This window comes from Mesoplodon bidens (assembly GCF_964165515.1).
Source record: "Mesoplodon bidens genome assembly, chromosome: 4".
In the NCBI taxonomy this organism is placed as follows: domain Eukaryota; kingdom Metazoa; phylum Chordata; class Mammalia; order Artiodactyla; family Ziphiidae; genus Mesoplodon; species Mesoplodon bidens.
In genome coordinates this window covers 120030143-120051611 of record NC_138160.1, presented here as the reverse complement: position 1 = coordinate 120051611, position 21469 = coordinate 120030143, and the positions used below count along the sequence as shown (strand labels likewise).

At 42.3% G+C, this 21469-nt stretch overlaps 2 protein-coding genes across 5 annotated transcripts in view; both read right to left on the bottom strand.

Annotated features, from left to right (window-relative positions):
• Positions 1–21469, bottom strand: part of LOC308615791 (protocadherin alpha-C2) — a gene marked incomplete at its 5' end in the record, with an annotated part of 150963 nt that overhangs the window by 126296 nt on the left and 3198 nt on the right. The window contains one exon of one of the 4 annotated variants that reach the window (XM_081231580.1): positions 16010–18403. The exons of 1 other annotated variant lie outside the window; for it this stretch is intronic. In XM_081231580.1, coding sequence (XP_081087706.1) covers positions 16010–18403 — 2394 coding nt within the window. Of the gene's footprint in view, positions 1–2172; positions 4567–16009; positions 18404–21469 lie in introns of those variants that run through there. 2 more of the 4 variants (XM_081231584.1, XM_081231582.1) reach the window with 2 other exon arrangements.
• LOC308615646 (protocadherin alpha-7-like) lies at positions 8367–12018 on the bottom strand (the record flags this gene model as incomplete). The annotated part of the gene is made up of 2 exons (XM_081231234.1): positions 9474–12018; positions 8367–8384 (listed from the first exon to the last, which is right to left on the bottom strand). The coding sequence occupies exons 1-2, from the start codon at positions 11856–11858 to the stop codon at positions 8367–8369; spliced, it is 2403 nt and encodes an 800-aa protein (XP_081087360.1). The 5' UTR covers positions 11859–12018.

Genomic DNA, 21469 nt, shown 5'->3' with positions numbered 1-21469 from the left:
ACGGACTGGCATAGGGAAGCTTCATTATTGGTCTCATGATTCTGGCTTGAATTGAGCAATGAAGTGTCTTCCAAGCTCTCACCTCTCTATTTTGGACTTCCCAGCTGTTTTTAATCCCGAATTTCCTGAATCCCAGTGTGCTCATGCTTCCTGATGACCCAAAAGATAAATTCATTGCTAAGATGTTCACTGATCTTCTGAAAATTTGCATACAATGATAGCCCATATTCTGGGAGAGAATAAAGATTAGTATAAGGGACTATATTACCAATTATATCAATGCAGCCATCAATAATAAAGAGTAAAATTTGTAACTATAGAATATGTAGTAAGTACTTAATGAATAATACTAGTTCTAAGATACTGGAGGAATGATGGCAGTTTTTTTGGGGGGGGAGCAAATGACACTTCTAGCATCCCTCAAATCATATAACATAATCAAATACCTGGGCCCAAGTACAAGTGGCATATGGAACCTGAAAAAGTACAAAGACAGAGATATTTGAAGGTATAAGTCTGGATTTAAGGTGAGTTGTGCCAACAGACATAGACAGGTTTTATGACAAGAGTTCAGAGAATATTCAAGTTTTGCAAGAAATAAAATGGGAAAAAAAATAGATTGCTTTGTAGCATAAACCAAACGTGTCATTCGGAGAGAAAAAAAGTACTGAAATATTTAAGTGATTTTTACTTGCATGTGCCTGGTTATATTGTGGCTCTATTCTCAAGTCCACTCTGATTTGCTCTGTTGAGTTTTTAATTAAGAAGTGCCTTGTAGGGCTTCCCTGGTGGCGCAGTGGTTGGGGGTCCGCCTGCCGATGCAGGGGACACAGGTTCGTGCCCCGGTCCGGGAGGATCCCACATGCCGCGGAGCGGCTGGGCCTGTGAGCCATGGCCGCTGAGCCTGCGCGTCCGGAGCCTGTGCTCCGCAACGGGAGAGGCCACAACAGTGAGAGGCCCGCGAACCGCAAAAAAAAGAAAAGAAAAAGAAATGCCTTGTAAAATACCTGACATGATAAAAAATAAAATAAAACCCCTGAGTAGAAATATAAAACACATTACAAAAATGCAATGTAAGTATAAAGGAAGTTTTTAAGATATAAATTAGAAAACAAAACGAATGCTTGAACTAAAGATAGAGTGTGGAGAACCACCAATTTGAAACTTGCAAACCATAATCCAGGAAATGTAAGTTTAGAATGTAGTGACTTTAAAGGTGCACAGTCTCATCTCCAGATTTCTGTCTTTTGGAATACTGAGAGAAAAAGTAAATCCTCATGTAAACTGGTTAAGTTCCAGACAACAATTTCAAGGAATTCAAAGTGTGAAATATGGGTATATCTTTAATGCCCCAGCATTATATTACTAACAGAAAATTTCAATAAAAGGAGAAAGTCTTCTTCAGGAAAGAAAGTACCTTTCAGGAAGTATTTTCTTCAATATCAGATAAAACATGAATTTCAAAAAACTTTCTACGTGTAGAAAAGATTCTCAATCAACATTTTCTTAAGATCTACACTGTCAGACAATGTATAGAAACATATTTTGAACAAGTGGGAATAAGAGTTATATTTGAAACAATTATTGTCAAAATTAAATTCCTAAAGTAAAGCAACTGTTTTCTAGGTATATTGGAAGTTGCTTATTGAAGTTACAGACACTAACTAGTGCTGACCTCCGTGTCTCCAGAAAGGTAGGAAACTATAAGTTGACAAGGTAACAGTTACTGCATATATCTGCTATGGGGTTGCTTAGAAACAATATAATTAGACTAAACTACCATGCTTACTTTAGAAATAAATTATCATTTGTTAGAGTGGTGTTGCAGTTAATGTGTAATGACTAAATTTGTTTTCACCTAATAGTTTTCAGGTCGGTGGCAGAAATTAATCAGGAATTCAATATGACTCCCACAACAGGTTTTAAATAAAATGGATTCAGCCCTAATAAATGTCTGTTCAGTGTATGGTTTATAACGATTCTCAACTGGAAGTCGAAGCAAAAGTCAGTTACAAAGTTAAGGTTCACTTTCCGGAAATAAAATTAAACAGCCTGGCAGAACTAGAAAAAACTGGATAAAAACTATTTAAAAGTATCTTATAGGATGATTAAAATATTTTACAAGACTAAATGAATACATACATAAACAAATAAAATATTAGAGCAACCCACCTTCCCAGAGGAGTCCAAAGAAGCTTGTGGATCTCCGGTTGCATCTACAGATCCAGGACACGGAGGTAGGCTGGGGCTGAAGGCCATGAGATCTGCCTTGGGCGGCCCCTCCCCAGAGCACACCCTCTGCCGCCTCTGCTGCGAGTAAGACCAGCTCCCCACCGCGCTGGAGCACACCAGCGTGGGCTTCCCGGGCCCGCACACGCCCTTGCTGGGCGGTGCCGAGCACCGCAGCGCCGTGTACAGCAGCAGCGTGAGCACTAACAGGCTGGACACCGCGCAGATGGCGATGATCAGGTACACGTTCACATCCACCAGAGCGACCTCCGCGCCAGCGGCGCCCATCGACGCCCGCGAAGAGGCCTTGGGCGCCTGGCCGCTGTCCTCCAGCGACAGCAGCACGGTGGCCGTGGCCGTCAGCGCCGGCTCGCCGTGGTCCTTCACCAGCACCAGCAGGCGCTGGCGCGGCGCGTCCGCCTCGTCCAGGGCGCGCGTCGTGCTGATCTCGCCCGTGTACAGCCCCACGCGGAACGGGCTGCGCGCGCCACCCGCCGCCGGCTGCAGCTCGTACGACAGCCACGCGTTGTAGCCCGAGTCCGCATCCACCGCGCGCACCTTCGCCACCACGTGGCCCGCGCCCACCGACCGCGCCACCAGCTGGCTCAGCGCGCCCGCCCCGCCGCCCGGCCCAGGCAGCAGCAGTGCGGGCGCGTTGTCGTTCTCGTCCAGCACGAACACCTGCAGCGTCACGTTGCTGCCCAGAGGCGGCACGCCCGCGTCGCGCGCGCTCACCTGGAACTGCAGCAGCTCCAGCTCCTCGTGGTCCAGCGGCTGCAGCGCGTACACCTTGCCGCTCTCCGCGTGCACCGACACGTAGCTCGACAGCGCTCGCTCGCCCACCCGCCGCTCCACCAGCGAGTAGGACACCAGCGCGTTCTCCTGTGCGTCCGCGTCCCGCGCCGACACCGTGAAGATGTGGCAGCCGGGCGGGTTGTTCTCCTTCACCAACACCGTGTACTCGGGCTGCGCGAACGCGGGCGCGTTGTCGTTCACGTCGGCCACCTCCACGGACAAGCTGGCTGTGGCCGACAGGGAAGGCGAGCCCGCGTCCCTCGCGGTCACCACCACTTCATAGTTCGCCACCCTCTCGCGGTCCAGGGCGCTGTCCAGAACCAGCGAATAGTAATTCTTGAAGGTGGACACCAGTTTGAAGGGGACATGAGGCGTCACGGAACAGGTCACCTGTCCATTTGCACCCTCGTCTCGGTCAATAACGCTGATCAGGGCAATGATTGTCCCCAGCTGTGCGTCCTCTCTGACAGGGAGCCAGAGCGTTTTGATAATCAACTCTGGAGCAAAGTCGTTAGTGTCCACAACTTCCACAAGAACTGTACAGTGACCAGCCAGGGGTGGGAGGCCTTTATCGATCGCCTCTACTGGAATTCTGTAGGCTTTACTTTCTTCAAAATCTATATGTCCTATTGCTATAATCTTCCCACTTAGGGGGTCTATGTAGAACTTAAATTTTATATCTGGAGAAACGTCACTAGAGAATGAATAAATAATATCCCCATTCAAGCCTTCGTCTAAATCTGAGGCGTTAAGTTTAATTACGAACGTTGCATTGGGAACGTTTTCTGGTAATTTCACCGCATAGAGTGTTCTGTCGAAAGCTGGGGCGTTGTCATTGGCGTCCAGCACTTTGACGAGTAACTGAACTGTGCCAGTCAGCTCAGGTTTGCCTCTGTCAGTGGCCGTGAGCACTAAATGAAGTTCCGGAGATTCTTCCCTGTCTAAAGGTTTTCGTAATATAAGTCCCAGAGGCTTTACCTGTTGGTCGGTGGTTGGTATGTCCAGAGAGAAATACTCATTGGAGCTCAGCCTGTAAGTCAACAGAGCGTTCTCCCCGATATCTGCATCGGAGGCGCCCTCTAGTGGAAACCGAGAGTCAAGCGGCCTGGATTCCGCGATAAACAGATTCCTTTGTGTTCCGGGGAACACAGGAGGATTGTCGTTAATGTCCTTTATCTCCACCTCCACATGGAACACCTGCAGCGGCCGGTCCACGATCACCTCCAGGTGGATGCTGCACTCCGCGCTCCGCCCGCACAGCTCCTCCCGGTCGATCCGAGAATTCACAAACAAAATGCCATTCTGCAGATTTACCTCCAGAAGTTCCCCGCGGCCTTTGGAATCCAACTGGAACAAGCGCGGCACCAGCTCCGCCAGCTCCAGCCTTAGGTCCCGGGCGATGTGGCCCACAAAAGTGCCATGTTTGGCCTCCTCCAGGACTGAGTAGTGGACCTGGCTGCTCCCGGTCTCCCAGGCTGTGAGAATGATAAACAGTAGCAGTAGATCCCGGTCCCCTTGGTCGCCTCGACTTGAGTACAACATTTCAAATACTCGAGCTTTTTTATAGTCAGCGAAAATTTTTTCAAAACTAGGGGAAATCTTCTGATTCCTTCAGTCCCATTCTGCTGTGTTCGTCACTGTTCTGCCCTAGGAGACTATAAAAGACCGGAGTGTCTTTCCAAAGCCTAACAGATGGCTTTGAATCAGAGAATTTCTCAGCCGAGAGTGACATCACGTGGCCCCAAAAGTAAGTACATATTCTATGAATAAACATTTCATCACTATCTTGCAAAGTTTTGTTTCATTCTTTGAATTTTTTCTTAATCATTGATGAAATAGAGAAGGACATTTCTCTTGTTGGAAGCATTCTAGTGAAATAAGTGCAGCTAAATGTTTAGTATAAACCAAAACTGTGGCTTTCTGTTACCTGAGGAAACTAAACTCTCCACACAATTTAAAAATAATCACAGAAATGAAGCGAGAATTAAAATGATCACTTAAACAACCAGGGATTTTAAATTGGAAAATTCTTTTGTTCTGTAATTCAGGATCTCCCACATACGTAGACTTAGGATTCTGCCTAGAAGAATTCGATGACTCACTGTTCCTAGGGTCTCTAGGAGACCAGAAATCTACTGATGAAAAAGAAACTTGCTCATGTCTGAAAAAAAATAAATCTAGAAAACTGAGCAACAAATTGAGGTATTTTCTTAAGTAATTTTATGAATTGAATATATGTAAAATATTTTAATATAAGTAAGAATTTGCTTTAATATATTTTGTAGGGAGAAACTAGTCTATATTTTTCTCTTTATTAGAATTAATGTGATTTCTTTTCAGAAATGTGTTGCACTCCTATATCTATATAGTTGCATTTTTCCAAGCCTTAATACTTATGAATATCTTTTTACAATCCCCAATATAGTTTACATTATGTCTTTTCATAATACATAATACATACATTTTAATTTCATTATTGTTCATCCTTAGTACTTAGGACAATTTCTGTTTTTAAAGTTATGCCTGGGATTTTTCCTTCTTAGTATCTATTTAACAAGGAAATCTCATTTGTGAACTACTCTCATTCTAAACTGCAAGTAGATTAATTATATCTAGATTTTAGTGCTTTTCAAGAGTAAAGGCAAAATTATCAGTTTATGGTACCATTAATCCTCCTGTATATCTATCTTTTCTTTCATATTCTTACAGCTATCTGCCTAAGAAATGTTTTTAACTAATTGCTGCTATCCTTAATTATTGCAGTAGCTTCCTAGATTGTCTTTCTATCCAATCTTCTGAAACACGGTGTTGACTTTTTTTGTTCAAGATCTTTTGATAGTTCCCAATTTACTTCTGAAGAATCCAAATTCTTTAATCTACTACTCAGAGTTACTTAGTCTAGTACTCAGAATCAAGAGATATTTTCATATTACTTTTTCTGACTTTATTCTATGTGAACCATATGTTTTAACCACAGTGGACTATTCCGTGTTTCCAGTCATATAGAGGCTTTTTGTGTCTTCAAGTTTGCTTAATTTTCTCCTTCACAGAAGTATTCATTATTCTCAATATTTTCTCAGGGTAACTTACCCTTTTAAAAACCATTGAAAACAGCATGCCCCTTCAAGTGTTCCTTCAAAAAGACAAATAGGGAGTAGGGAGTAATTTTCTTTCAACCCCAGCTTTGCTTTTGGGCCTGTTATAATATATTGTCTTTCATTGTATGACCCATATATTTATTTTATCTCAAACGTTTTGATGTCAGAGGCTGGGTTTTGATATTCAGTGGTCCCTGGCATGCTAACATGGTCTTGGAATCCCTTAAGGGTCCTACTAATGATTAATGAAGACTGATGACTATATTTTAAAAGTTATTCTATAACACTTTCTATATAAATGGTCTACTTCCATGGTTAATAGGCAGTAACTACTATTAACTTTTTTTTACTACTACTAACTTTTAAATCATCATCAAAACATACCGTGTACTTATTTTTGAGGAACGGAAAACACCATTAATGGAAAAGAACAAAGATTTCAAACACCTACTCAGACCTCTAAATGATCTGAAGAAACTTATAAGTATGAAAAAAAATCACTGTCAACACAAGATAGTCTAAACATTCCTTCAGGAGACTTTATCTAAATAAATTTCTAGATTCCAAAAGGTTTTCCATATCCACAATGGTAACTGGACTTCCCAAAACCGGTGAAACTGACTTTTAGATGAGTTTTTTAATTCTATCACAAAAAATTCAAAATATTGACACATTGTAGGTTAACCTGAAAATAACTTCACAAAAGATAATTTTTACATAAAATAAGAGTAATATAGAAGGCCATAATGACTTTCTAACATTTTAGTTTTTCTTTTTCCAGTTATTAACTCCTTGAACTCTTTTGAATAATAACTAAATTTTGTTATGCACATACTATTTGACAGATGTTTTATAAGCAACTGTATAAATATTAACTTACTTGATACAAAAATTCTATGCAATACAATTTATATTCATCATGCGTAGAATGTGAAACCAAGGAATTGAAATAAGAAATGTTTTATCAAAGGCTATATGAACAAACACTGGTAGAGGTGGAGTTTTAATCCAGGAAGCTCCAGAATCCACAGTATTTAATAACTGAGCTCTGGTACCTTTCAATTTAGGACATATTTAATAGCTAAAATCATTACCATTCACCTGAAACTAATAAAAAATTGTTAATCAACTGTATACGCCCATATAAAATAAAAAGTTAAAAATAAACAAATAAAACCATTAACATAGATAGAAGAGTGCAAAGTATTAAAATACAGATTAGATTTTGACTCCATCTTTGTGATAAGCACACCCTTAAAATGAAATTCGAATATCAATTAGAGAGTTGTAGGAACACAGAACTAAAATTATCGAAATGATGAGAGTTGTCAAATAAATGGTAGGTGATAGAAAGTGTCTTGTTTCTAACTAAGGAATTTTTAAAAACCAATTAAACATTTAGGAGAATTGAGTAATTAAATTTATATCCAAGAATCAGGTAGGCATAGACAGAATAGAAAATCTAAGTGTACCATCACTTTCACAAGGGAGAAACTCCACATTTGATTCAAACAGTACACTAAAGATAAGCATATTTTAAAAATACACAGTCATTGGGGCTTCCCTGGTTGCGCAGTGGTTGAGAGTCCGCCTGCTGATGCAGGGGACACGGGTTTGTGCCCCGGTCCGGGAAGATCCCACATGCCACGGAGCAGCTAGGACCCTGAGCCATGGCTGCTGAGCCTGCACATCCGGAGCCTGTGCTCCGCAGCGGGAGAGGCCACAACAGTGAGAGGCCCGCGTACCGCAAAAAAAAAAAAGAAAAAAAAAAACCCACAGCCATTAAAGTTAAGGACTAAAATTAAAATTATTTCTTTCATGTACTGTGCTTTTAATAGCCAAATAAAATTTAGGCACTGAAGTTATTGTGAGAAATATAAAATAAGCCACAAAATAATACTAGTTTCAGGTTACTTACAGGTGAGCAAAGGAAATAAAATGTCATACATTGCTGGTCACAAATGTTAAAGAAATTAAGAAATACATTAATAACGAATTAAGAATTGAGTGTTCCAGAAACCATTCATTCCATTCCATTAAGTTCCACCATTCTCTCCAAAGGAATATGCTCAAAATCTATGACCAACTAACATCAAGCCAGGTCAAACAGTTACAAGAAGCAAAGATTAAAAAAAGACAGGAAGAACAAAAAAATGAAAAGATTAAAAAAATAATAATAAACTTTCTTGGACTCTCAAAGTTTTACTGTATAAAACTAAAAATGTTAACTTGAATTAATAAGTCCTAATCATCCTGCATATTCTGTGTAATAAAGATTTATAAATTAACCATTTGAACAGCAAGAATGGAATTAATAGTTTTTCTAATTAAATTATTTTTCTAAATCATGTATAAAATATGTTTAAATGTGAAATATTTTTCCATAATATTTCAACTCATCTACAAAGGGCTGATAGTATTTTCCTCAATATTAATCATTAGAGGTAAGAAGATTTTTATCAGATGAAAAGAAATGAGTTACTATACATAGATCCTCCAAAAATGTTAAGTTATTGACATGACTAAAAAAGTATCTGATAATAAAGCACATATCTTGAAATAGTACAATGTTCTATTTTATATTCTGTTGAAAGGAATATTAAATATTTGTTCACTTTTGATTTTATTTTTATCTGGTCTATAATAAATTTGGTAAGAAAATGAAAACATGCAAATTTTGAAGAGAAATTATTATTCTGTACTTTATTACTAAACTGCTTAAAATACCAATAAACACTATATACATGTAGTATATATAGTAATATCTGTTTCTCTATACCTATGTAACAGACCCTAGGAGAGAGAAGAAAATAAAATGGATGGGCCCTGATCTTAAAGTAAAAGTAATCGCCAGAAAATATGTAAATATTATCAAAACATAGTATATGAAGTAAGGTTAAGACTACATACAATGAAAAATAAATGCTATTTGGAGGAATGTATATAAACTGGTTGTTGTTAGGGTTCAGAAAGTTCGGTATTGCAAAGAATAAAACCGTATTCAGTAAGAAGAAATTTATCCAACAAAAATTTGAATTTGAGTAGAAACCCAACACGTGGAGAATGGTTAAAGTCTGATGGCACTGAGAAACAGCGATTAAATTCGCCATATACACGTGTATCAAATCATCACGTTTAATACCTTAAACATACTCAATGTTATTCACCAAATATATCGCAATAAATCTGGGGGAAAAACGATTAATTTTAAATATTTTTAAATCACAGTAACCTTTGAATACTGAAGTGTGAAAACGTGCTATATATTATAAAAAGAAAAATAAATGTGAAATACTATAAAATTATAAAATTTCGTCTTAAATATTTTAATATCAGTATAAATGGACCTACCTGTGTGCAATGATCAACATCTTGCAGTTTGCCCGCGTTCTCTGAACCTGGGAACGGAGGCAGGCTGGGGCTGAAGGCCATGAGATCTGCCTTGGGCGGCCCCTCCCCAGAGCACACCCTCTGCCGCCTCTGCTGCGAGTAAGACCAGCTCCCCACCGCGCTGGAGCACACCAGCGTGGGCTTCCCGGGCCCGCACGCGCCCTCGCTGGGCGGCGCCGAGCACCGCAGCGCCGTGTACAGCAGCAGCGTGAGCACCAACAGGCTAGACACCGCGCAGATGGCGATGATCAGGTACACGTTCACATCCACCAGAGCGGCCTCCGCGCCAGCGGCGCCCGTCGACGCTCGCGACGAGGCCTTGGGCGCCTGGCCGCTGTCCTCCAGCGACAGCAGCACGGTGGCCGTGGCCGTCAGCGCCGGCTCGCCGTGGTCCTTCACCAGCACCAGCAGGCGCTGGCGCGGCGCATCCGCCTCGTCCAGGGCGCGCGTCGTGCTGATCTCGCCCGTGTACAGCCCCACGCGGAACGGGCTGCGCGCGCCACCCGCCGCCGGCTGCAGCTCGTACGACAGCCACGCGTTGTAGCCCGAGTCCGCGTCCACCGCGCGCACCTTCGCCACCACGTGGCCCGCGCCCACCGACTGAGCCACCAGCTGGCTCAGCGCGCCCGCCCCGCCGCCCGGCCCGGGCAGCAGCAGCGCGGGCGCATTGTCGTTCTCGTCCAGCACGAACACCTGCAGCGTCACGTTGCTGCCCAGAGGCGGCACGCCCGCGTCGCGCGCGCTCACCTGGAACTGCAGCAGCTCCAGCTCCTCGTGGTCCAGCGGCTGCAGCGCGTACACCTTGCCGCTCTCCGCGTGCACCGACACGTAGCTCGACAGCGCTCGCTCGCCCACCCGCCGCTCCACCAGCGAGTAGGACACCAGCGCGTTCTCCTGCGTGTCCGCGTCCCGCGCCGACACCGTGAAGATGTGGCAGCCGGGCGGGTTGTTCTCCTTCACCAACACCGTGTACTCGGGCTGCGCGAACGCGGGCGCGTTGTCGTTCACGTCGGCCACCTCCACGGACACGCTGGCTGTGACCGACAGGGAAGGCGAGCCCGCGTCCCTCGCGGTCACCACCACCTCATATTTCGACACCCTCTCGCGATCCAAGGCGCTGTCCAGAACCAGCGAATAGTAATTCTTGAAGGTGGACACCAGTTTGAAGGGGACCTGGGGTGTTAATGAGCAGGTCACCTGCCCATTGGCACCAGAATCTTGGTCAGACACATTAATCAAGATGATAACTGTGCCGGGCTGAGCATCTTCTGAGACAGGAAGCGACAGGGAAGTGACAGTCAATTCTGGAGCATTGTCATTAGCGTCCAAAACTTCCACAAGAACTGTACAGTGACCAGCCAAGGGTGGGAAGCCTCTATCGATCGCCTCTACTGGAATTTTGTAGGCTTTACTTTCTTCAAAATCTATATGTCCTATTGCTATAATCTTCCCACTTAGGGGGTCTATGTAGAACTTAAATTTTATATCTGGAGAAACGTCACTAGAGAATGAATAAATAATATCCCCATTCAAGCCTTCGTCTAAATCTGAGGCGTTAAGTTTAATTACGAACGTTGCATTGGGAACGTTTTCTGGTAATTTCACCGCATAGAGTGTTCTGTCGAAAGCTGGGGCGTTGTCATTGGCGTCCAGCACTTTGACGAGTAACTGAACTGTGCCAGTCAGCTCAGGTTTGCCTCTGTCAGTGGCCGTGAGCACTAAATGAAGTTCCGGAGATTCTTCCCTGTCTAAAGGTTTTCGTAATATAAGTCCCAGAGGCTTTACCTGTTGGTCGGTGGTTGGTATGTCCAGAGAGAAATACTCATTGGAGCTCAGCCTGTAAGTCAACAGAGCGTTCTCCCCGATATCTGCATCGGAGGCGCCCTCTAGTGGAAACCGAGAGTCAAGCGGCCTGGATTCCGCGATAAACAGATTCCTTTGTGTTCCGGGGAACACAGGAGGATTGTCGTTAATGTCCTTTATCTCCACCTCCACATGGAACACCTGCAGCGGCCGGTCCACGATCACCTCCAGGTGGATGCTGCACTCCGCGCTCCGCCCGCACAGCTCCTCCCGGTCGATCCGAGAATTCACAAACAAAATGCCATTCTGCAGATTTACCTCCAGAAGTTCCCCGCGGCCTTTGGACGCCACCCGGAACAGGCGCGGCACCAGCTCCGTCAGCTCCAGCCCCAGGTCCTGGACGATGCGGCCCACGAAGGTGCCGTGTTTGGCCTCCTCCGGGACCCAGTAGTGGACCTGGCTGCTCCCGGTCTCCCAGGCTGTGAGAATTATAAAAAATAGCAGTAGATGCCGGTTCCCGGAGTCGCCTAGATTTGAGTACATTTCAAATTATTGGTATTTTATTCTAAACTGCGTAACTTGTCGCAAAACTTAGAGGAATCTTCTCATCCCTTCTTTATTATCCTGATAGGTTCGCCGTTGTTCAACCTCCGGGTACTGAAACAGAGTGGAGACTCTTTCCGATGTGAAAAGGGATGACTTAGTTTTGTCTTGAATTAAGAGAATTTCATGGTAAAGAGCGACATCATGTGGCCCAAAAAGTAAGTTCGAATTACAAAAGTCAACTTTATATTAATAAGGTGCAAAGTTTTATTTTAATCTCTGAATTTCTAAAAATATTTGTTAAAGTGTAGGACAACATTTCTCATGCTTGCTGAAGGCTTTCTTAGGAGATTTAACTTCTGGATGTTTAGTGTGACCATAAATGTAGTTCTCATGCCTTGAAAATATGTTTTTCCACAAAGTTTTAAAATAAAGATAAAAATCCAAGTGGCAAATCAAATTACGTTAGCAACCCTAAGTTTTAAAATCCTCTGTTCAGAGTCCAGGAAGCTCCATTTTCTTAGATTTATGTTAAGAAAACTCCTGGTCTCTCTAGGGACACAGGATCTCAAGAATCTAGTGGAAGAAAAACTTAGAAACGTTTTTAGGAAGGAAGAAATATTAGCAACTAATTCATATAATTTTCTTAAGAAAGTACAATAAGGGAATGTTTGGGGTATCTTTGAAAAGGAAGAATTTGTATTAAGTGCATTTTGCGAGGATGAAGTATTCTGAATTTCTTTTTTCATCAGAATTTACATGTTCTGTTTCAGGATTTCATGGTTCTCATATCTTTTTTCCTTTCATCCTTTCTAAGCCTCATGTTTTATGAATATCCACCTGTTTTTACAATCTCCAACATGATTTAGATTATTTATTTTATAATATATGTTTATTTCATCAGCTAAATGTTGGTACTCATCTGTCCTTTAATTAAAGCAGTCCTTTAATCAAGCTTGGGGTGTTTTATCCTTTTTAGTTCTACTTAACAGAGCAAGTATTTTTGAATGTTTCACATCCATTTTCCCAACTGCAAATAAAATAATTAACATCTGTATGCTAAGGCTTTCCAAGTTTAATATCTGCCTAAATGAGTTTTAAATAATGCTGCTATCCTGAATTATTGCAATAGCTTCTTATTGCATCATCTTGTCACAACTCCATTTATCCTTCTCTTAATCCTGGCATTCATCTTCCTGAAAAACACCTTTTATTCCTATGGATTCACTCTTTTTGATAGCTTTCAAATGATGTTAGAGGTGAGTCAAAATTTCTTTGTCAAGTACGCAAATTACCCAAGAGATTTTTCTCATATTACTTTTCCTGCTTTATCTCATAGTCTTTCCTATGGGAACTATATGTTTTCACCAAAACAGACTATTCTCTGTGTCCAGGCACATTTGGGATTTTCTGTGTGCTTTACTTAAGTTCCTCTGTTGCCAAGAATACCAGTTATACTCAATATTCTCCCAAAGGAAACTTTTCCATTTAAAAACCACTAAAATGTCAAAACTCTTGAAGGACTACTTCAACAAGTGAAATAGGCAGATATTTCTGTTCAATACAATCACAGTGATTTACGTCTCTTGTATCTCATAATATTCTGCCTCTAAGATGGTTATATTTATGTATAACAAATATCTTTATTTTTCTATCAGCTTCTTGAAGCCAGGGGCTGGGTCTTGTTAATTCAATCATTCTTGACACAGCATCATGTTCTTAGAGACCCTCCTAGAATATTTTTTAAATGTTTACTCAAGAGTGATGCCTATGGTTCTTCTCTATTTCCTAAGAAAGCATACTATTTTTATGGTTGTTAGATATCACGATTTATACAAATGACACTCTTTATTGATTATACAACAATAGTCTATTTGTCACTTTTAAGTATGTGTTTAAAAACTATTGTGTGGGGCTTCCCTGGTGGCGCAGTGGTTAAGAATCCGCCTGCCAATGCAGGGTACACGGGTTTAAGCCCTGGTCCAGGAAGATTCCACATGCTGCGGAGAAGCTAAGCCTGTGCACCACATCTACTGAAGCCCACGCGCCTGGAGCCTGTGCTCCGCAACAAGAGAAGCCACCGCAGTGAGAAGTCCACGTGATGCAATGAAGAGTAGCCCCCGTTCGCCTCAATTAGAGAAAGCCCTCCTGCAGCAACGAAGACCCAACGCCACCAAAAAAAACAACACAAAACTATTGTGTGCTTACTTATTTTTAAAAATCAGAAACACTACCAATGGCTTCCACCATTTCAAAAATAGAAAATGAACACACTGGGGAGCACAAACCCCAGTTCAGTCCTCTGATGGACCCTAGACAACTTTTAAATGTGGGAAAATATGCCATTCCAGTTTAAGGTAGTCTAATACTTCCTAGGAAAACATGAACAACACAAAAAGTTAAAATCACCTTCAGCAAAGGCTCAGCAGCTTAAACGTAGTTTTTAAATCCAAAATGCTTTTCCACTGCCAAAGTCTTAATTCAATTTTCAACATAGAAAAATGGATCAAATTTTTCTTCGATGGCATTCAAAATGTTAGAGACATCTTGGATTAATTAAAATACATCTTAAATTAATTATTTATAGGGAGGCCATAAATAGCCTTTACATGAAATAAAAATAATAAAGCCATAATGATGACCTTCTGACATTTTAGATTTTCCTATTCCTCTTCATAATATTAATAGCCAAATTTTATCAAGCTCTTACTATTTAGCTAATACTATCATAAGCACTTTATAAGTATAAACTTACTAAGTACTTCAGCAATTACCTGTGATAGGTATTACTATTTATCATCCCAGCTTTACAGGTGGAAAACTGAAAAATGAGAGGTTAAGCAAGGCTGCAAAGAACAAAATTGGTAGAGGGAATTTAGACAAGGAAGGATGGCTTCAAAACTCACAACAATTAACACTATTCTCTGCTTCCTGCATGTAAAGAAACAGTGAAGAGTTTAAATCATAAGACAGAGTGAATAATGAAAGCATTAAATTAGAATAAATAGTTCTATGAAAAGGAACCCACCAAATAAAAATCAAACATAAATAAGTGATTTGCAGTGTTTGAGAGTTCAATGCAGATTTTACATGAATGTACTTGGTCAAAGTTCACATTCTGTTGAATTACTATTTGTCTGATATTTGAATCCCTGATAAGCTGAGCAATAACCATGGGTGTCACATGGTAGCTGTAAGAGTGTGAACTTTCCCCATTCACTTCTTCAACCCAATTGGAAGTATTCAGTCTGATAACTAATACTATGTACTTTGTCTCTAAATGGTTTAAAAGGCCAACAGTAAATGAGCACTACAGACTGTTAGACTCTTGGAACCACCAGGCCCCAAAAGGAATCTAGATTAAGATATGATGAACAGGGTCCTTAAACAAAGTGGATAACTTGAAAGTGTTGGCTAAACGGAAGCATTAAAAAAAAAGAAGAAGGAAAGAAAGGAAGGAAGAAGGAAGCGGAAAGGATAAAAGTGTAATAAAGTGGGCTTCCCTGGTGGCACAGTGGTTGAGAGTCTGCCTGCCGATGCAGGGGATGCGGGTTCGTGCCCCGGTCCGGGAGGATCCCACATGCCGCTCGTGCCCCGGTCCGGGAGGATCCCACATGCCGCAGAGCGGCTGGGCCCGTGAGCCATGGCCGCTGAGCCTGCGCGTCTGGAGCCTGTGCTCCGCAACGGGAGAGGCCACAACAGTGAGAGGCCCGCATACCGCAAAAAAAAAAAAAAAAAAAGTGTAATAAAGTGACATTGAAATGTCAATATATTATTAAAAAATGAGTAACTGTGAAATAACCCTCCTGAAGTTCAAATGGAAAGCAATGAAAGCTCTACAATATTAATAAGAAAAAAAATACTACCAATGCAAAATTTTTAATTCATCACAAATGAATGTATCCAATGAAATTTGAGTTTCAAGACAAAAATCTTGAGGTGTAGAATGATATTAATAACGTTTGATTCCACTTTAAGTCAACATTAATAAACCAAAGAGATCATAATAATTAACAAAAAGGAAAAGACGTATATAATGTAAAATTATTCAAATTTTTCAAAAATAGTTGAGTGTAAATATAAACCGAAAGAAAACAATTATAACATTTCAAAATAAATATTAACTGGTAATTATGAAAATTCAGACTTACTTTGGAAAGACGATCATCATTTAAATCCTGAAGCTCACCCATATCCACCACTACTGGACAAGCTGAAAGGCTGGGGCTGAAGGCCATGAGATCTGCCTTGGGCGGCCCCTCCCCAGAGCACACCCTCTGCCGCCTCTGGTGCAAGTAAGACCAGCTCCCCACCGCGCTGGAGCACACCAGCGTGGGCTTCCCGGGGCCGCACGCGCCCTCGCTGGGCGGCGCCGAGCACCGCAGCGCCGTGTACAGCAGCAGCGTGAGCACCAACAGGCTGGACACCGAGCAGATGGCGATGATCAGGTACACGTTCACATCCACCAGAGCGGCCTCCGCGCCAGCGGCGCCCGTCGACGCCCGCGAAGAGGCCTTGGGCGCCTGGCCGCTGTCCTCCAGCGACAGCAGCACGGTGGCCGTGGCCGTCAGCGCCGGCTCGCCGTGGTCCTTCACCAGCACCAGCAGGCGCTGGCGCGGCGCGTCCGCCTCGTCCAGGGCGCGCGTCGTGCTGATCTCGCCCGTGTACAGCCCCACGCGGAACGGGCTGCGCGCGCCACCCGCCGCCGGCTGCAGCTCGTACGACAGCCACGCGTTGTAGCCCGAGTCCGCGTCCACCGCGCGCACCTTCGCCACCACGTGGCCCGCGCCCACCGACCGAGCCACCAGCTGGCTCAGCGCGCCCGCCCCGCCGCCCGGCCCGGGCAGCAGCAGCGCGGGCGCGTTGTCGTTCTCGTCCAGCACGAACACCTGCAGCGTCACGTTGCTGCCCAGAGGCGGCACGCCCGCGTCGCGCGCGCTCACCTGGAACTGCAGCAGCTCCAGCTCCTCGTGGTCCAGCGGCTGCAGCGCGTACACCTTGCCGCTCTCCGCGTGCACCGACACGTAGCTCGACAGCGCTCGCTCGCCCACCCGCCGCTCCACCAGCGAGTAGGACACCAGCGCGTTCTCCCGCGCGTCCGCGTCCCGCGCCGACACCGTGAAGATGTGGCAGCCGGGCGGGTTGTTCTCCTTCACGAACACCGTGTACTCGGGCTGCGCGAACGCGGGCGCGTTGTCGTTCACGTCGGCCACCTCCACGGACACGCTGGCTGTGGCCGACAGGGAAGGCGAGCCCCCGTCCCTCGCAGTCACCACCACCTCATAGTTCGACACACTCTCGCGATCCAAGGCGCTGTCCAGAACCATTGAATAGTAATTCTTGAAGGTGGACACCAGTTTGAAGGGAACATGGGGCGTCAGAGAGCAGGTCACCTGCCCGTTGGCACCTGAGTCGAGATCGGACACGCTAATTAGGGCAATGACAGTGCCGAAATGAGCGTCCTCTCGGACAGGCAAGGATAAGGAAGTCAGTGCAATCTGAGGGACATTATCATTTTTATCCAATACTTTCACCAAGATGGTGCAATGACCAGCCATGGGAGGGTGGCCTTTGTCTGTCGCATCAATACGGATTTTGTATATATTTATATTTTCAAAATCTAAATTCCCTTGAATTACTATTTCTCCAGTATTTGCATCTATTCTAAACCGGTTACTAACCATGGGTGGAACAAGACTATTAAAAGAGTATGAAAACTCCCCATTCGCTCCTTCATCCCTATCAGAAGCATTCAGTCTCATAACTATTGTTCCGTTATCTGAGTTTTCAAATATTTTTGCTTCATACTCTGGCTGTCCAAAACTGGGAGCATTGTCATTCACATCCAGTACAGTGACCAGCAGCTGAACAGTGGCAGTGAGCTCAGGTTTGCCTTGGTCAGTGGCCATGAGGAATAATTTATGTTCGGGCGCTTCCTCTCTGTCCAACGATTTCCTTAACACGAGCCCAATTTGTGTACTGTCATCACTGTTTGTTTTCACATCTAACGCGAAGTTTTCGTTGGAACTGAGCTTGTAGGTTAAGACAGAATTTGAGCCCACATCTGCATCCGACGCGCCCTCTAGTGGAAACAACGAATCTGGCAGCCTAGATTCGGAAATCAACACTCTTTGTTCCTTTACCGGGAACACAGGCGGGTTGTCGTTAATGTCCTTCACCTCCACCTCCACATGGAACACCTGCAGCGGCCGGTCCACGATCACCTCCAGGTGGATGCTGCACTCCGCGCTCCGCCCGCACAGCTCCTCCCGGTCGATCCGAGAATTCACAAACAAAATGCCATTCTGCAGGTTTACCTCCAGAAGGTCCCCGCGGCCTTTGGACGCCACCCGGAACAGGCGCGGCACCAGCTCCGCCAGCTCCAGCCCCAGGTCCTGGGCGATGAGGCCCACGAAGGTGCCGTGTTTGGCCTCCTCCGGGACGGAGTAGCGGACCTGGCCGCTCCCCGCCTCCCAGGCTGCAAGGAGCAGAAGCGAGAGAAGCAAACACCGGGATCTCAGTCGGCCTTCAGGTGTAATAAGCATTTCAAATACATGCTGGTTTAGTTCCATCAGGAAATCTTGTCTAGGCATTAAGATGAAATATTGTATGATCCCGAGTCTGTTAATTCAGTTCTTCTGCTCCTGCCATCATTCAACACTCGTGGAAGGATGCAGTAATGGGAGCAATGGACTTGAATAAAAGCTAGTGTAACTTCACGGTAGACAGCGACATCATGCGGCTCGAAAGGGTAAGAAATGAATTCACAACGAAGCTACGCTATAGTTCTTCAAATTAAAGATATAGCTATTTATATTACATATATATTTTTTGCCTTATTTTAATAGTAAATCTCCTCATGTTTGTAATTTGCAGGGTCAGTTTATCTCATCTGTTTTCTTTTATTAGTTTAGAGTAGGGTAAGCGTTCAAAATACTCATAGTGAAACAACTTTCCTCCCAATAATGTAAAAACTGTATCAACCATTTTAGAAAGCTTAAGTGTGATATGAACCAGGCTTGGGAATTAGAAGTGCAAACTATCCTACATATTTGTATAGAGAAGAAACATGTGCATGTATTTCTGTCACCGGATATACTATTATATTTTGAGAAAAGAGTGTAATTTTAAATTAGCAAGTTTTACCCAAATTTTAAAAACCTTATAGATTATCAAAGTCCATTCTTTCTTTGTTCAGTGAACATCAACTACCCCTAATAATACTTTTTAATTTAATAATGGAGGCTGAAATTTTTAGCACATATTTTTACAACATTTCTTAATTTCTCTGCAGCTTATATTAGTCCTCCCCCTCAAAACATTTTCCTTTGCATACTTCTCCATCACTGCAAAATCTTGTGGAATTTCTACCTATTGTGCTTTGCTGCTCTGATCCTTCCGCTGCTCCTAAATGACCTTATCCTTCTCTTTCTACCTCAACCTCTTATATGCTTTTATTTGTGTTCTCATCCCCTTCCAACATTTCAGACAAGACTTATATTGAAGGTATTCCCAAACTCACATCTTCCTCCCCCTTTTCAATGGTTATAATTGTCATTTTTAGCCATACATGCTGATGACGCCTAGAAAATAATTTGATTACAATTTAAAGATTATGAAGATAAATCATTAATACCTCCCAAATTCAAACCCTTAAATTCACCTTTTATTTAATGGCATGAACATTCTACATGTCACCTATATCAATTTTTTATTACTCCATCTCCCTTACCTGCCCTATTCAAAGTTGGCCTATAGTCCATCTGTCCATCTGTCTTTTCACCATATTTATCTTCATGGGTACAGCTTTTATTGGATTGCACTAAACATATAAATCCCAAGATGTTAGAATCACTTCTATGTGACCTGAGATATGATCACAAGCCAACATTTCCAGTGTTATTTTCAACTACTCTCCAATATTAATTCTATTTTGCAGACAACATAGATCACTTGCTTTCCTTCTTCCACAATACAACCTTTGTTCCATTTTTTTTAAATTACCTCCATCTTTACCTGTAAAAATGCTCCACTCACATCAAAGTCATGCCAAAATATCATCTTACCATGAATTCATCCTTAATGTCATCAACTGTAGGTAATTAAACTCTTTCTCAAAAGGAGACAATGAAAGTTATTAAAAAGAATTTTCAGACGGACACTTGCCAATGCTCACCCTTCTCCAGAATTCTGATATACTTGTAAAATCCTCACAGACAACTGTAATACAAAGTACCCCCCAACATGAGAACATTTTACATAACTTACATAACAACATCTTAAAATAACTAACCTAGATCTATCCTGATAAGTAGTAGTCCTTATCGCTTTCTATTACACTTATTTTGAGTAAACAAAGAGTTCATTTGACAACCAATAATAAGCCCCCAAATAAAAGGTTCCTTTGCTTACAGGAAGAAAGGCCTTGACAAAAAATATATTGGCCTACAGTCTTGTTAGTTGAAGGTTTTCTATAGTGGTTAAGGTATTTCATAAATTGCTGCCCTAAGTGAAGAATCTCTTTGAATATCAACTTTTAAATTAGTTAATTAAAGTATCAAATCTGTCTTTCTATTGAAGTTCCTAGCAATTTCCAGAAGGTTGGTAATATAGTCCAATTAACTGGAACAGTTGCAATAATTCTATTTATTGGCTCCAAGTAGAAAATTATACAATGTTACTGAAATCATATATGCAATTTCCTTTTCATTGGAAAAGGAAAATACTGGTCTCCTCATAAGAAACATCTTATATTTTTGTTTATTTATTTACTCAAATAGTTCATCTAGTCAAGGGAGAAGATTGTGTGAGGAAAAAAAAGCTTAGTCAATCTATGAACATCTTCCTCCCCCAGCAAAGAAAATTCTCAGTTATAAATAAAAAGTTTATATTTCAAAACTAAATTAATTTGATTTTTTAACTTGATTTTTAAAATGCTGACAACTGTTAACTACAAATTTACACAGTGGTGAGAATGCCCTCTCCACTTATAGGACTCCCCCAAAGTAATGAGGTATTAGAAATGTTTAAATAGTATGATACAAGTGTACTTATAAAATTAAATACATGTGAGAATGCAAGAAATAGGAAAGCAATAAAAAGGGGAATTGACATTTTGTCATATGAAATGTGGAATATTTATTCCTGGCTAAACCCATATTATTTTTTAAAGAAGTGTAGAAAAACAGTTCTCTGTATTTGAGGTGGAGAGCACTCTTGCCTATAGTAGATAAAATGTATGGCCTTGTTGTAAAAATGGTATTGGTAAGCAACAAACTCGAGGGGGGGTTATATCATAGTACAGTTTTTTAAAATCTAAAAACAAAAGGCAACCATAAATACCAATGTTTTCTAACTCAAAAATGTTAAGATTTTCCCAACTGTGAGAATTCACGATTATTTCTCACCAATATAATAACTTGTGAATTGGAAAAGAAAAAGTAAGATAGAGAAAAACTAATCATTGTTCCACTAAATGTTGATGTTGGGGGGGGGAATTATGACATATCTGCAAAATAGGACAACATGGGCTGGAAAAAAGAATGAAAAATCTCCTTAAGTAATATGTCATGATAGACAAATTATATTAAATGAAGGGAAGGAAGGAAAAT